We start from the raw sequence: 17,265 nt of genomic DNA, 5'->3' as shown, positions 1-17,265 counted from the left end.
TCTGCCAACTTGCTTTCACCTATCCGATCTTGTCAAATCGGTGCTGAATCTGACGAAGTAGATGAGCTGAAGAGAGAAAGCTATTGTAGACGTTTGAGATTCACCCCCAGAATCTGGTCCGCTCCAGTCCCCTGCTCACTAAATAGCAACCCCCTGTCCCGGAGGTGTCTCTTGTCTGTCTGTACTCTCTTACTTCCCCATTCAGGCTGTGTTCTCTGTGGTGGCCTGTAACTGGGTTTAGTGCTTAACTGCTACCCCCTGCTGGCTGTAAGGCCTCAGTGTCTTCTCCATCTCCTGCTGTGGCGCTGTGTTCACTGTTGTCCCCTCTGTCTGTCTGTGTGACGCTATGTCCATTGGTATATCTAAGTTGTTATTAGTGTGTGTATGTTCTTTTAAGTTTGGCTTCTATGTAGCATGCCCTTTATATAACTCTTGTGGGCATTGTGCGCCTTTCAGAGCATTGTGAATTTATACTGTGAAGATATACACACTATGTAACAACTGCCGTTTGAGTGGCACAGTGTTCCAGTTTGGGAAAACGGGTCTTTTTTTTGTTTCTGATTTGTTCGCTTACATGGTTGCCATTTCGTTGCTGTTTTCCTGTTGTCTTCCAGCCGCCCCACTGCATGACGATGACAAGCACACTTTTTGCTAATTAGAACGGTTCAGGTCATAGCTCCTGTCTTAACTAAGAGCAAGCTCTGCCTGCACCACCCTCCATGGCCCCAGGGGGCAGCAACATGCAGCTGAGTAAGTTAGACAGCCCTGAGGCAGCTACACTACGCAGAAGAGTTAGTGACACACACTGGCTTTCATTGCTAACCCTGCCTCACAGTTAGTCAGCTGACTCAGCTATATTTATGTGAGAGTAGCATATCGGCTATGGTACAATACCAATAAAGTCATGCATGAGCTGCTTTTTGCCAGTTCATCATTCCTGTGGGAATATGAACTGAACAAATAGAGGTGTGCTCGCAGTTTGTATATATAAGCCGTGTGGTGTGTTGATGTGTGCCGCGTAGGATTTCTCGACCTCACTGGCAGGTTGTCTGGCGTAGTGGGCTGTCTGTGTGCCTGCCACTTCTCATGTGTGTCACGCTCCCAGATTACATTTCAGTCAGCCCAGCTGGGTTGTGTGTCACTTGTCTGTGTGGTTGAGGATTGAGGATACGCACTTCAAATGTATAGTGTTGAGTCATCCGCATACAAAGACACACTGGCCTTACTCACAGCCAGTTGCATGTTGTTAGTAAATTTATTTTCAAATGTATTTATTTATATAGCCCTTCGTACATCAGCTGATATTTCAAAGTGCTGTACAGAAACCCAGCCTAAAACCCCAAACAGCAAGCAATGCAGGTGTTGAAGCACAGTGGCTAGGAAAAACTCCTTAGAAAGGCCAAAACCTAGGAAGAAACCTATAGAGGAACCAGGCTATGAGGGGTGGCCAGTCCTCTTCTGGCGGCGCGCGTGGAGATTATAACAGAACATGGCCAAGATGTTCAAATGTTCATAAATGACCAGCATGGTCAAATAATAGGTCTGAGACAGGTAGCACGTTAAGTGAACAGGTCAGGATTCCATAGCCGCAGGCAGAACAGTTGAAACTGGAGCAGCAGCACGGCCAGGTGGATTGGGGACATCAAGGAGTCATCATGCCAGGTAGTCCTGAGGCATGGTCCTCCGGCTCAGGTCCTCCGAGAGAAAGAAAGAGAGAAAGAGAGAATTAGAGAGAGCATACTTAAATTCACACAGGACACCGGATAAGACAGGAGAAGTACTCCAGATCCCACTTGAGGTTTAGGGAACTGAAACTGTTCAACAACTCAAACATTGCCAGGTGCTTTGGGTAGGGCGGACTATTGGAAGGGAAAAAGAGCTGGACTGCAGCTAAGTTGGGGCCTGTTAAGGTAGTTTTCATGGGATTGGTGGTCCCCTAACGTCACCAGTAGTGCTCCTGTAAACTGTGTTCTTGTACAACCAAATAACAATAGGCATCAATGACATGAATGTCTCTGCACTCAGTACCATACAGGAAAGGTCTAGTGCACTAAAGGAAGCATGGTGAGGGAGGGGGTCTGCATGCTAGCCTTTAAGTATTTGTGACCGGAGCACCACGAGGGTTTCTAATCGCATCTGGCCATCTCTTTCTCTCCTGCCTTTCTTCTTTTTCGCTGTCGTTCTCTGGATTTCAGCTCGCAAACAAGAGATCATCAAGATTACCGAGCAGCTGATTGAGGCCATCAACAATGGAGACTTTGAGGCTTACACGTGAGTTTATAGATTGTGTGCATACATTTAATTAGCTCCTAGTTTTGACAGATGAATTACCCCTAGCCCTGCTGATTTCCCTCTAAATTACTAGAGTAGTATGTGGAATGTGAGAGGGTGGGAGGTGCTGATGATACGGTGCCTTCAGAAAGTATTCATACCCCTTGACTTATTCCACATGTTGTTGTGTTACAGCCTGAATTCAGAATGTATTTAATATATTTTCTCTCTCACCCATCTACACACATTTCCCCCATGATGACAGTGAAAAAATGGTTTTTGAAACATTAGCAAAATGTACTGAAAATTAAATACATTTACGTAAGTATTCACACCCCTGAGTCAATCAATATGTTAGAATCACCTTTGGCAGTGATTACGGCTGTGAGTCTTTCTGGTTAAGAGCTTTGCACACCTGGATTGTACAATATTTGCACATGATTCTTTAAAAAAATCTTCAAGCTCTGTCAAGTTGGTGGTTGATCATGGCTAGACAGCCATTTTCAAGTCTTGCCATAGATTTTCAAGCCGGTTTAAGTCAAAACTGTAACTCGGCCATTCAGGAACAGTCAAAGTTGTCTTGGTAAGCAACTCCAGTATATATTTGGCCTTGTGTTTTAGGTTATTGTCCTGCTGAAAGGTGAATTTGTCTCCCAGTGTCTGCTGGAAAGCAGACTGGTCCAGGTTTTCCTCTAGGATTTTGCCTGTGCATAGATCTATTCCATTTATTTTTGATCCCAAAAGACTCCCCAGTCCTTGCCCATTTCAAGCATACTCATAACATGATGCAGCCACCACCATTATTGAAAATATGAAGAGTGGTCCTCATTAATGTGTTGTGTTGAATTTTCCCCAAACATAACACTTTTTGTTCAGGACATTAAGTGAATTTCTTTGCCACATTTTTTGCAGTTTTACTTTAGTGCATTATTGCAAACAGGATGTATGTTTTGGAATATGTTTTATTCTTTTCACTCTGTCAGTAAGGTTATTATTGTGGAGTAAGTACAATATTATTTATCCATCCTCAATTTCTCCTATCACAGCCATTAAACACTGTAACTGTTTTAGTCGCCATTGGCATCATGATAAAATCCCTGAGTGGTTTCCTTCCTCTCCGGCAACTGAGTTAGGAAGGATGCCTGTATTTTTGTAGTGACTGGGTATATTGATACACCATCCAAAATGTACATAATAATTTTCACCATGCTAATATTAAATGTCTGCTTTATTTAGAATTGTCAACCCATCTACCAATAGGTGGCCTTTGCAAAGCATTGGAAAACCTCCCTGTTCTTTGCGGTTTAATCAGTGTTTGAAATTCACTGCTTGACTGAGGGACCTTACAGATAATTTTATGTGTGGGGTACAGGGATGAAGTAGTCATTCAAAAATCACTATTATTGCACACAGAGTGAGTCCATACAACGTATAATGTGATGTTTAAAGCACATATTTTAAACTCGTGAACTTATTTCCACTTGCCTTAAAAAATGAGTTGATTACTTATTGACTCAAGCTTTTCATTTTGAATTCATTTGTAAACATTTCTAAAAACATAATTCCACATTGGCATTATGGGGTATTGTGTGTAGGCCAGTGACACACAATCTGTAACACATCAAAATGTAACAACAACATGTGGAAAAGTCCAGGTGTGTCAGTACTTTGTAAAGTCACTGTATGAATGAACGGAAATGTTGTTGTCGTGTCAAATCGCCAGTTGGCAACCCTTCCCTTATGGGATTAATTGACATTACAATAATTCACTATGGTAATTCAATAATCATTCTTCTACCGGCGTTCTCTGCATTGAGCATCACATAGAGTGAAAAAAATACAATACATAATAGTCAACAAGGTTATCCAAACAATAATTACATCCCTAGAGCATTACAATAATATAGATACATGTATACATACACACTGCATATATACAGTTGAAGTCAGAAGTTTACATACACTTAGGTTGGAGTCATTAAAACTAGTTTTTCAAACACTCCACAAATGTATTGTTAATAAATTGTAGTTGTGCATGACACAAGTAATTTTCCCAACAATTGTTTACAGACATATTATTTCACTTATAATTCACTGTATCACAATTCCAGTGGGTCACATTCATCTGTACAAATAATAGTACGCAAGTATAAACACCATGGAACCATACAGCCATCATACCGCTCAGGAAGGAGACGCGTTCTGTCTCCAAGAGATGAACATACTTTGGTGCGAAAAGTGCAAATCAATCTCAGAACAACAGCAAAGGAACTTGTGAAGATGCTGGAGGAAACAGGTACAAAAAGTATATATATATCCACAGTAAAAGGAGTCCTATATCAACAAAACCTGAAAGGCCGCTCAGCAAGGAAGAAGCTACTGCTCCAAAACCGCCATAAAAAAGCCAGACTACGGTTTACAGCTGCACATGGGGACAAAGATCGTACGTTTTGGAGAAATGTCGTCTGGTCTGATGAAACAAAAATATAACTTTTTAACCATAATGACAATCGTTATGTTTGGAGGAAAAAGGGGGAGGCTTGCAAGCCGAAGAACACCATCCCAACCGTGAAGCACGGGGGTGGTAGCATCATGTTGTTGGCGTGCTTTGCTGTAGGAGGGACTGGTGCACTTCACGAAATAGAAGGAAAATGATATGGATATATTGAAGCAACATCTCAAGACATCAGTTAGGAAGTTAAAGCTTGATCGCAAGTGGGTCTTCCAAATGGACAATGACCCTAAGCATTCTTCCAAAGTTGTAGCAAAATGGCTTAAGGACAACAAAGTCAAGGTATTGGAGTGGCCATCACAAAGCCCTGACCTCAATCCTATAGAAAATTTGTGGGCAGTTCTGAAAAAGTGTGTGCGAGCAAGGAGGCCTACAAACCTGACTCAGTTACACCAGCTCTGTCAGGAGGAATGGGCCAAAATTCACCCAAATTATTGTGGGAATCTTGTGGAAGGCTACCCAAAACGTTTGACTCCAGTTAAAAATTTAAAGGCAATTCTACCAAATTCTAATTGAGTGTATGTTAACTTCTGACCCACTGGGAATGTGATGAAAGAAATAAAAGCTGAAATAAATTATTCTCTCTACTATTATTCCGACATTTCACATTCTTAAAATAAAGTGGTGATCCTATCTGACCTAAGACAGGGAATAAAAAAACTGAGTTGAAATGTATTTGGCTTAGGTGTATGTAAACTTCTGACTTTCAACTGTATACATACATACACACGCACGCACGCACGCACGCACGCACGCACGTACGTACGTACATACGTACATACATACATACATACATACATACATACATACATACATACATACATACATACATACATACATACATACATACATACATACATACATACATACATACATACATACATACATACATACATACATACAGTGGGGCAAATAAGTATTTAGTCAGCCACCAATTGTGCAAGGTCTCCCACTTAAAAAGATGAGAGAGGCCTGTAATTTTGGCCAATCCTTTTTTGCCCCACTGTACATCCATACTATAAACAGACAAATAAATACAGAAAAAAAGAAGGAAACAGAAGTCGCTGAACCCAGTCTGACACAAAGTGAAGATTCATATGGTAGACAAGCCTATACACAATCTATATACACACACCATTAACCAGATAGAAGATAAATATGTGTGCTATTTAATTATATGTTTAACTGAGGTTCTGTAGCTCAGTTGGTAGAGCATGGCGCTTGTAACGCCAGGGTAGTGGGTTCGATCCCCGGGACCACCCATACGTAGAATGTATGCACACATGACTGTAAGTCGCTTTGGATAAAAGCGTCTGCTAAATGGCATATATTAACTGTATGTCTGATTTCCCTTCCAGGAGAATCTGTGACCCCGGGCTCACCTCGTTTGAACCCGAGGCTTTGGGAAACCTGGTGGAGGGCATGGACTTCCACAAATTCTACTTTGAGAACTGTAAGCATCTCTTATCAACAGGGAACTAAACATTGTAGTGTCATTCCACGAATAGTGCCTTTTGGGTAGTGTCCTTTGGTTAAAAAAAAATGTTTTCATTTTAACATTCTGTCATAAAGAGCACATGTTCAACTTCATAACAGACGTCTCTTACTATAAAAGTGAACATTAAATGAATAGCCCACTGGGCAAAAACGTTTTGAATCAAAGTTGCTTCAACGTAAATTGGCAACATATTGTGAAGTGGAATCTATGCGTAAAATACAGTGGATTTGCAAAAAGTCGTCAACTGTTGTTTTGAGGGTGAAATTTCAACCACAGGTGTATGTCATCGTGGTAACCAATTGTCAACATAGACAGACCTTGTATAAAATATGTTGTATTTGTACCTTTTGAAACAACTTCTTCAACCTTATCTCCACTATCAGAAAATAAAACAGTAGGCTGGGCAGCACCTCCTACTGGAGAATTGATCTATCTACAGCAGGGGTATCAAACTCCATTGAGGGCTTCGTGTCTGTTTTTGGTTTCAATTAAGACCTAGACAACCAGATGAGGGGAGTTATTTACTGATTAGTGATCTTAATTCATCAATCAAGTACAAGAGAGGAGTGAAAACACACAGACACTCAGCCCTCCGTGGAATGAGTTTGAGACATGTGATCTACAGCTATCTCGTTGGTCTCCTATCCAGCGTTTTAACCAAGCCCAGCCCTGCTTAGCTTTGGCTATTACCAATGTGCTATCGTGAGAACGACTGTTGAGAGGTCTCCACTTAAAAAAAATAATAGATTCACGTTTATTATAAAAGTCATTCCAAAGGGTAGGTTTATCAGAGCAACTAGTTCATAATATGTTGGATTCACGTCGCTATTTCAACCAAAAATCGAAGTTAAAGAATAGGACTAAATCAAATCAAACTTTATTTAAAGTGAGTTTAAAGTTTGATCTGATTTGATTTGCTCGTATTTATTCAACTTGGTTGAGATGGACACGTGAATCCAACATACACTGTCAATTATTAATTTGTAGATAAACTGAAATTAAAGCCAGACACAGTCCGTGGCACAGATCACACTATCCAGGGAGAAGATAATCTCCTTCAAATGTGGATATTTTGTTGCATTGACAACCAAGCACAATTCAATATAACATTCGCAATACAGTAACTTGTCGACCAGTTAATAGATTATATGTTGGATTCATGTCTCCATCTCAACCAAAAATACAAGTTAAAGAATATGATTATGCCAGTGGCTCAGATGGAACTATCCAAATATCCTTTAAGTGTTGATATTTGGTTGCTTTGTTAAGTTAGGACAATCGTACAAACTATTGTAACAGTAGTTATTCAACCTTAAAGGGTAGGTAGCATAAACGTAACCACATGTAACATATGGATTTGCATTAGTGTACGCATCAAAAGTCCCGATGCCAAGTTACACCTCAATCTTCTATTTTTGGAGTTATTACATAAAACCGATCAGAATTCCGAAGTCTTGTTGGAAATGTTTTTTTCCCGGGGTGTGATGTAATATGGAGGACCCGGCAAGCCAGCCGATTCCACATAATGTATACTCCAAAGGAAATAATTTCAAATGTATAAATCGTTTGTACTCATGACTACTGGTTTCAATTGAATTTTCAGCTAACTTACAAGCAAATAATTTCTGAATGTATTCTTACAAATTAACCTTGGAAGGTTGCTAACCAACTACTCTGCTAATGTTAGCCCTACCAGCCTGCTAACTTTAAGTTAGCACTGAATAAGTAAGCGAGTTGCTATCAACAACTATCTTACAGCTACATTAAAGTAAACCAATGTTTTGGAAATACATAATGCCATCTAACCAGTTGTCAAAGAACATTAGCTAAATGCAGTTATTTTAGCCAGCAAGATAGCCAGCCAGCGTTAGCTATTTAGCCAACTAGCTATTAGCCGTGACAGCCTAGCTAACCACCACAGTTATGGTCGGCAAGCTAGAGCCCAACTACTAGAGACCAGCTAGCTAGAACATAACTAACACAACTAAAACATAACCTAAGATCAAAAGCAAAGAGAGAGCAGATTTACAGATTGGTGGTTAGGGCCCATCCGATGGTAAAACTTTAAAAATTGTTCAGCTTGAGCTAGCTACCGAGCTAGCATTCGAACTTGGTAGCACAGAGTAGATCCTCCATATAACGTTGAGAAATAGTGCATTGTGGGGAGTTTAGAAGTTATCCGGAAATAAGCTTATAAATATATAATAACCCAAAAACATAACTATGTTTGTACTTATAGGTAACCAGATCATGACTAATTCTTTGACCACACTGTGTTGTTACATTGGTGAGGAAAAACTCATGCTTCCTACCCTTTAAAATGAGTAACACATCCAGGGCCACATTTTGAGATTACTGTCTCTATCAAATCTAATCAAATCAAATGTATTTATATAGCCCTTCGTACATCAGCTGATATCTCAAAGTGCTGTACAGAAACCCAGCCTAAAACCCCAAACATCAAGCAATGCAGGTGTAGAAGCACGGTGGCTAGGAAAAACTCCCTAGAAAGGCCAAAACCTAGCAAGGAACCTAGAGAAGAACCAGGCTATGAGGGGTGGCCAGTCCTCTTCTGGCTGTGCCGGGTGGAGATTATAACAGAACATGGATGGCCAAGATGTTCAAATGTTCCTAAATGACCAGCATGGTCGAATAATAATAAACAACGTATTCCACATAATGTAACTCCAAAGGAGAAGACCTTTGTCTTCCTATGTAACAATAGAAAGCGTACTTGTTCAAGATAGCATGAAAAGGCTGCAGGTCTGTGGAGATCTTCACAATTGCTTTAATAATCTGTGCAGAATCTAGAATGACATTGATCACTTGCGCCACTATTTTTAATGTAATCTCAACTGCAATCCAGGTCATTTGATTGTGCTATTAGATGAAGCACAATGATAACACATTAAGTTGTTGTATAAATAAACAAAATATCTAACATTGTATTCCTATTTGAACTTTGTTGTGCTTTTAGATGGTTGAAAGTATCGTGATAAAACACTGAGAATTCAACCAGATTTTGGCTGTATTTTTGAGTGGGTGAATATAGGTTGTTATCTCATTGATCAACTCCTCAACCAAATATTACCCAATTGTCCACTTTGACATTTTGTGGTATGCCCAGTGGGAGGGTTGACTAACAGGTTTGAATATTTCATCTTAAATCAGGCTGCACTCTCCTTGTGACAGGGGAAAGGAAGCTTGTTGTGTGCAACAAGGAGGGACAATTGAATGCAAGCTTAACAAAAGATTTCAACTTGTTAAAATATTTCTAGTCTATCTCTCTATAGGTAACAGGGTTGACGTGGTATGCTCAAAATGCTCAGTTTTCCACAACAAAACACCAGAAACAAAACACCGCCTGCTTTTACACTACAATATTTGTTGTAATCATTTAAAAAGGGATAGTTTCACCATATTAAAACTAGGGGTCAGTTCATGTTACAGGGTTGACCTGTCAATTAATCACTAATGAATAACTAGGGCTTTACAATATTTGTGCAAACTTGGGGTTAAGATCATCCTAGAAGTTGGACCTATTTTTTACCTTTATTTAACTAGGCAAGTCAGTTAAGAACAAATTCAAATGTTCTATGACGGCCTGGGAACAGTGGGTTAACTGCCTTGTTCAGGGGCAGGACCACAGATTTTTTCCTTGTCAGCTCGGGGGATTCGATCTTGCAACCTTTCGGTTACTAGTCCAACGTTCTAATCACTAGGCTCCCTGCCGCCCCAAGATGATGTGAGACATGGCAATTTTTTTTTAAACGAATACACACTGCTATTGGAATTTCTAACATGGTTCAGTGTAGATAGAGCATAGATGTATGTATCCAACTGTAAAATGTGTTTCATCAAAATGTCTGAAAGACATAAGGCACTATTCATGGCGCGACCCTATTATGTTAATTGTTGTATATTTTGAAGAAAAAAAACATATACCAGGTAAGTCACTGAGCACCCTATTTTACACTAAAGGCCTGGTAACCACCTTTCTCTATTGTAATCTAATCAAGGAAGAAGTACATGAAGCCAACACATGTAAGTAGATGACTGAGTGTGTCCGTGTCTCCTATGTAGTGTTGAGTAAGAACAGTAAGCCGGTCCACACCACCATCCTGAATCCCCATGTGCACCTGATCGGGGGAGGACGCGGCCTGCATCGCCTACATCCGCCTCACGCAGTACATCGACAGCCAGGGACGACCGCGCTCCTGCCAGTCAGAGGAGACCCGCGTGTGGCACCGCCGCGATGCCAAGTGGCTCAATGTGCATTTTCACTGTTCAGGAGCGCCTGCCGCACCTCTCCAGTGACCCTTTACCAGACACAGGTACAGACTGCAGAGAGCTTATTCTAGGTTCTGTCTACATGTGTGCCCTCCCTCACACTCACATACATGTACTGAAGTGCTGATACATACTGTATCGTTTTGTTTATGTAAAAAAAACTCCTCAAGCCAAACCTTCATACCATAACGGTACAAAGCCTACATCTTGTCACCATATTAAGGTTATAGTCAACAAACAAGAACTAATGCAAACTCGCCCCATTCCGTACAAATGTGTTGCAACTGCAATATTCAAACGAGGCCACAAAGAAAACTAATGGGACTGTAGCGACTGTGTTGACGTCAAAATCAGTGGTGTGAACTAGGTTTCTATTCAACCGTTGATCGACATGGTAATGGCTCTATAGTATTGGAGAAAAGTTGAAAAAACTGACCCTCCGTTACATCTTGACGTGTCATGTCGTAACGTACAGCACGCATAAATCAATTATTTATGTCTTACAATCTCTCTCCACCAGGTGTAGCACTTCTATCATCCTTTAAAAACAAGAAATGGATAAGGGGGGGATACCTAGTCATTTTTTTCGTCATCATTGCATGCGATCATCATTCTCAAAGCCGCTGTTTACTTCTAAGATCACTTTAGCACTGCCCTAAAAACCCGATTAAAATTTGACACAAACGTTCAAATAGGTATGTAATGACACATTATATAAACTCTTTATAGTGTTTTATTTACATTTTAGAGGCGATAAGGTGGTAAGTTGGACAGATCGAGTGAAAAAAAGCAATTTACCCACACATCTCTCCTTCTCACTATCACGCATTAGTTTTGCTTCCCCACCCGCCATTTTTAAAAAGACCCGACGGGGCTCATTGCCTGCTTGAATTATGCAGAAACGGGCAGCGTGGGGGTCATGTAATTGATTCTGTTGGAAATGGGAGAAATTGTGCTTTACAATGGTATTGACATTACAGTTGATCTGGAAGTATTACATTTGTGGGGTGCTAAAATATGGGCAATTGTACAGACCAAGGCGATGTACGAGTTTACGTTAATGCGTTAGTAAACCCACAATCAAATACATGTGTACAATCACACAGTACAGGGTACAGCTAGCAGTTTAGCAGTTACACAGACGGTTCCCGGTGGCAATAAATTAATAAAACCGAAAGCTTACCTTGACTTGGAATAATTGCATTTTTGGATAGCCTTAGCCAGCTAGCTCACATACATAGCATTCCTCTATGTTTGAGTTAGGTTGTTGAGTAGGCAAAATTAGCTGCATTAGCTATAAAAAGAAATACAATGAAACATAGCTAGCTCTCGCTATCTTTGTTACTCTCCACTCTCCTTAGATTTTTAAGAAATTAATTTAGTCAAAACTGTTCAACTATTGTCTTTCTCTTTGAGTCTACAACTCACCGCACTTTATGCACTGCAGTGCTAGCTAGCTGTAGCTTATGCTTTCAGTACTAGATTCATTTTATGATCTTTTTATTGGATGGACAACATGTCCGTTCATACTGCAAGAGCTCGGACGTCCTCCGAAAATCGTGATAATTACTGTGCAAGTCTATGGAAGGGGGTGTGAACTTTGAGCCTCCTAGGTTTTGTACTGAAGTCAATGTAGCCAGAAGAGGAGGGAAAATAGCTGTCCTTCAGCTACACCATAGTGCTAGCCTAGAGAGGGCTGTTGATGCTACTGTTGACCATTGCAAAACAGTGATTTGGTGACATTTATCTAAAAATGATAACTTTTTAAATGTTTCAATATATTTAAAAAAAGGAAATTTACTGAGTAGGATGGTTCTTCCCTTCCTCCTCTGAGGAGCCTCCACTGCTGTATATAAACCTATTATAGTGTTGTAAACTCAGGAGTAGTTTGGAGAGGCTGCCCTGTGCACTCCCCACCACTCTCCCTCTCTCTCTTTTCCTCAGCTTTGCCTGAATTCTGAAGAGGATTGGAACATTTCCTCTCAGTGGTTGGATTGGCGCCTGGAGCCCGGCCGGAAGAGACCGCTTGAAGTTTTACAATCCTTGGGGGGGAAAAATAAAAATACATTATATTTAAAAGCCAACCGACAACACCACCATAACCAATCCAGTCCAACCCTAGCTTGATGTTGGGGGCCGGCTGGGGCCCGAGGCCCTTCCCTCAGGACAGTGCATGCTTCTGACGCCCATGGGGGGCGCGCGGTCTTGTTCTTTTTCCATGGATCCATATTTTTTGCCCTTTGTTTGGAAAGGTGTTTAAAGTATTAACATATGAAAAAAATATGAAATTATTTAAAACAAGTCACATTAATCAACAATGATTAAATATGAATTTTCTATATAAAAAAGGGGCACACACCCTAATATTAGTGGTGGTTGTTTTTGTGTTTTGTTTCACAATGAATCTAGTTGTTTTCTTTCTTTTTCTGGATGCAAACAAATGCTAGGAGGGGAAATGTAAGAAAGAAACTAAATGATGATACTTAGTATTAGAATTAAGAACACCAAAGTGTAGACTTTAGGCCTCTTTAGGCATTTAAATACATTGTTTTAATGTAGATGTATGTTTTTATGGGTTAGGCGGGTTTCAGAAGGGACAGTGTTTTAGTATTCATGTGTTATTGTGGAACTCATTTTTATCCCCTGAATGATGCTTTATTTGAAAGTATTTTGTGTTTGAATAATTTTTAAATGGGGGGCTTTATTTAATATAGTAATGTATACATGGATATTTATAAGGAGAAAGGGAAAATACTCTTTACTTTCAGAGTTTGGAGAATGGATGTGTGTGAGAGTGAATGTGGGTTCTCCTGTCCCTATTCGGCCTATTTTGCAGTTTGAGATCCCCTGTGTACACACACACACACACACAAGGCCCAAACTCCAGGCCCCTGTGCTGTGCCCTTTGGGTCTATAAACCAGCCTGCTCCTCTGGCTTCAGCCACAGTCTCCTGACCAGCACAACCTGAAGTTGCAGAACACTACCATCGGTTTTCAGTGCTGAGTTTGCCATCTTCCTTTGGGCCTCTAGAGGGCACATGACACAATCAGTCAAGCTAACTGATACTATTCTGACACAGGCCCCAATCTACAAACTCTGAATGCTCGGATACCCCTCCCTTGTATCATTTCCTACTATGATTTTAGCATGTTTGATCAATTGGGGGGGGGGGGGGGGGTCTAAAATGGCCTGTACTGTTTTGCACATAAATTTGAGACTCAATGCTGTTCTGTTCACTACCCCAGGTGAATGTTTCTGCAACTTCAGGTTAAGCTCGCCCACTCCTGGGGTCTCTACCTGTGTTTCTATAGCGAGCGACCCTGCTAATCAGCTGTCTAGCTTTTAGTGCCATTCAGTGTGACGATGTCACCCTTTGCCTGTATCGTTGTGATCCCCGTCCTGTTCTCTAACGTACATGATCTTTTTTTGCTTGCCGTACCTCTCTTTAAAAGCATGTGAAAATGAGAATGCAGTAAAGTGGGGTGCTGAGTTGACCCGTGGCATGTCAGACCTCTGTCTGGGCATAAGATTGGATGGGAGGCTGGGTGCTTGGGAGCCACGGTGAAAGCAATCAATGGATTGGTCCCTTTGTCACGGTTTCTGTTGTAACGGTTCTAGATGTTCGTGTTCTTACTGGTGGTATTATGAGTGATCTAAGTTTTCTTTTGAGATTGGAGCTGAAATATGGGGAGGCAGTTGAGGTGAGGGATGGGGCTCAGGCTGCTAGCAAATCACACCCTGTCCAACCCCCCACACACATGCAGAAAATGCCACAATAGACATGGAATCAATATCAACGGTGTACTCCCAATGCAAATTATATATATATATGGCCAGACACACAAAATAAACCCTCGAAACAGTCTCACTTAAAACCCATATCTGTGTGTTGATGGTAAGACATTGGAACGCTGTTTTTCACCGTGTTGCAGAAACTTGTGTGGCTTTGTACCGCCAGTGGGTTGAAGCTTGCCGTTTACCCCTTCACTTCTGTGCTGAGCAGCTCCATAGTACTCGTGTTCCACTGAACCTGTCAAAGGCCGGATTACCAAAAAGCTGAAAAATCTACCTACCGATGATATCAAAAAATGTTGAAGGAAACATATGAAAACAAAACTTGTGCTCTTGTTTTTATCATGAGTCACATGTGGCCCCACCCTATTGCGTGTGCTGCTGGGTGTTGTGACATATCTGCAATGCCATGAGACTGTATTCCCCTTTGCACCATGATGCGATGGATACAGTACTGAACTATGTGATGTTTTTTGGATCCGAGTAGTTTTCCTGACTTTGCGCTGTGGGTATTGACCTCTCTCCCCCACCGGGCCTGATGCTTCCATTCAGTGTGTGTTCACACAGCCATGGGAATGTTCATGTGAAAGAGTATAACCATCCAGTTTATTTCAATTCTTAAAAACAATTCAAAGGGAAGAAGAGAGAAATAGTAGTTACTGAGGGAAGGACAGTTAACCTTTGATTATACTATAACTTACTGGCCAGCAGGATAGGGAGAGTTGATATACAAAAAAAAAAAGAATAAAGAAAAATAAATATTAAAAGCCAGACTTTAATAACAAAAATATATATGCAGTTTTACAAGAGGAAAAATATGCATGTCTTCTTTCTGGTAATATTTTTTACTGTCTGTGTTTACTTAATAAATGTACATCTATATATGTTACTTGCACCTTCAAGGTCAATGAAAATGGCTGTCTCAAATGTTGAAATGAAGTGATGTATCACGTAAAAAAAAACTACAAAAAAAGCCTTAGCTTGGTATGTTTCCCTTTATTTGTAAATGTACTGCATTGTAACCATATAGTAAGGGGATGCATATGACTATACTCTGAGCTGGAGTTTTGCATGACCATACAATAAAGAAAATCATTACTTTAAAACTATCAAGTGTTTGTTTGAATGTTAGCAGATCATATCTTTGTTATTTAAACAAGAAACATCGAATAAAAATAACATTTCAACATAAGTTGTGTCCGGTTTATCATTATCTTGTGAGTGTGTGCTAGTCCATCCTTGCAGGATCTAAACGTTGCATCTTGTGTGTGTCAATAAATCACAAGAATATTACAGTTGAGTACATTACTTATTTCATATATTTTTCTGCTTGTTCATTATAGCCTGTCTGACTAATCCCTAGGAGTCTATCCAAAGGGACATCAGAGATTGAGGTCAAGTCCCTTGTTAACACTAGACTGATTAATGAACATGATTTGTCCATTTAACAGGTTTCCACCGATTCATCGTGCGAATGAGAGGATGATTAAATAGGAGGTATTTCACGTGATACGCGAGTCTACAAGGTGACTCAGTCAAATTATCCATTGAAAATATGCCTTCCCGAAAACGGATTAGTACTGTACTGCAGACTATAATATGTACCTCTACTCTCCTGTCTGTTAAACTACATAAGCACTGCCGTTTCCATTCCAGTCTTCTGTAGACAGCATCAGACACGGGTAAATTACAGTGGCTCCTGCATTGACAGGCATGCAGAAGCTAAAGTTTAAAAAAGACAAATGAACAATCCATTCCAACCTCTGAGTTTATTAGAGATGATACAGCGTTGGTCTTTGTTTTGTAGTTTTGGCAAAATAAACAGAAAACAAAACAGCAGCTCCTGTTACGACAGACACTCACAAGCAGAGAGACCTAGAACCTCTCTCTCTAGCTCATCCTCTTCTCTCTAACTTGCTCTCTTTCTACACAGCTCTAAACTGACTGGGTACCTACGTGAGTGTGAGGGAGAACGTGCATGGTTAAAGTGTGTGGGTTTCTCTGTAGACTTGTGGGGCCTATTAGACCGTTTGTTTATCAGAATGTACTCCAAAGGCCTCAGCTTTGGGTAGTGGAATGCACAGTCTGTTGGAGCCGTGGCCTTTGATGCACTACATCCATCCTATGGCACACGTCTTTGTCCATAGCACTAGAGTTTGCTGTCTTGTTTAGTTCATGTCTATTCTGTCACATTTCCCACCCATCCCCCACCAACAATATACAACAGCTTTCAAATTTACAACATTTTACATTCATTCTTCTGAAGAAATGAGAAGTGTGTGTGTGAGCTTGTGGCCACACGCATGTTGCCGGGTTTATTCATGCACTCCAGGGCCACAAGATATCAGTTCCTGTTAAAAAGGGGGGTAACATGACATTAGACCCCCCCCCCATCCCCTCTCAGTCTGCCAGACCCTGGCGTCAGTCAGTCCAACCGGCTGCAGGCTGAGACAAGTCCTCTACTTTCTGGATGAAGATGATGACTGCGAGGGGAAAGAGGGAGGGGTTGTTTCAGCAGTCCAACTCATTAACTCCCTTATTAGAGGCCATTATTCCCCTCCCGTGAGGATTGGTTTCTACAGTGGCATTTCAGGGTGGAGGAGTCCATTGTCCTGATAGGGGGCTGTCCTCCCGCCTTCTCTCCTCTTCCACTCTCTGTAGTGACTGGTGTTGGGTGTGGGTAAACAGGGCCCTCTTACCCAGTGCCAGGCCAGACAGGGCAGTGCTCCAGTCCCAGGCTGTGGCTGTGGTTCCGTAGGGAGGTCCAGTCTCAGCTCCAGCTGGAGCTCTGCAGCTCCTCTCTCAGCCAGGCGGGCAGGGGCTGGCCCAGCCGGTTCAGCAGCCTCAGCAGCTCCCTGTTGTGCTCCCGGTAATGCTCCGTCAGGAAGGCACGCGACTGTA

The 17,265-nt window shown here is 41.1% G+C and overlaps 1 protein-coding gene and 1 pseudogene across 6 annotated transcripts in view; one reads left to right on the top strand and one right to left on the bottom strand.

Moving 5' to 3' along the window:
- The window catches only part of LOC124038242, a 139,667-nt pseudogene extending 127,015 nt beyond the window's left edge, over positions 1 to 12,652 (top strand).
- A 3,462-nt stretch (positions 12,653 to 16,114) lies between these two features.
- LOC124038241 (bifunctional heparan sulfate N-deacetylase/N-sulfotransferase 2-like) overlaps positions 16,115 to 17,265 on the bottom strand; it is a 194,987-nt gene continuing 193,836 nt past the window's right edge. For all 6 annotated transcript variants that reach the window (XM_046353852.1, XM_046353850.1, XM_046353851.1 and 3 more), the window contains one exon: positions 16,115 to 17,260. In XM_046353852.1, the coding sequence (XP_046209808.1) occupies positions 17,135 to 17,260 (126 nt within the window). In that variant the 3' untranslated portion in view covers positions 16,115 to 17,134. The remainder of the gene's footprint in view (positions 17,261 to 17,265) is intronic.

This window comes from Oncorhynchus gorbuscha, linkage group LG06 (genome assembly GCF_021184085.1).
Source record: "Oncorhynchus gorbuscha isolate QuinsamMale2020 ecotype Even-year linkage group LG06, OgorEven_v1.0, whole genome shotgun sequence".
NCBI lineage: Eukaryota > Metazoa > Chordata > Actinopteri > Salmoniformes > Salmonidae > Oncorhynchus > Oncorhynchus gorbuscha.
Note: the sequence above shows the minus strand (reverse complement) of the source record. Positions and strands in the feature narration are given on the sequence as shown.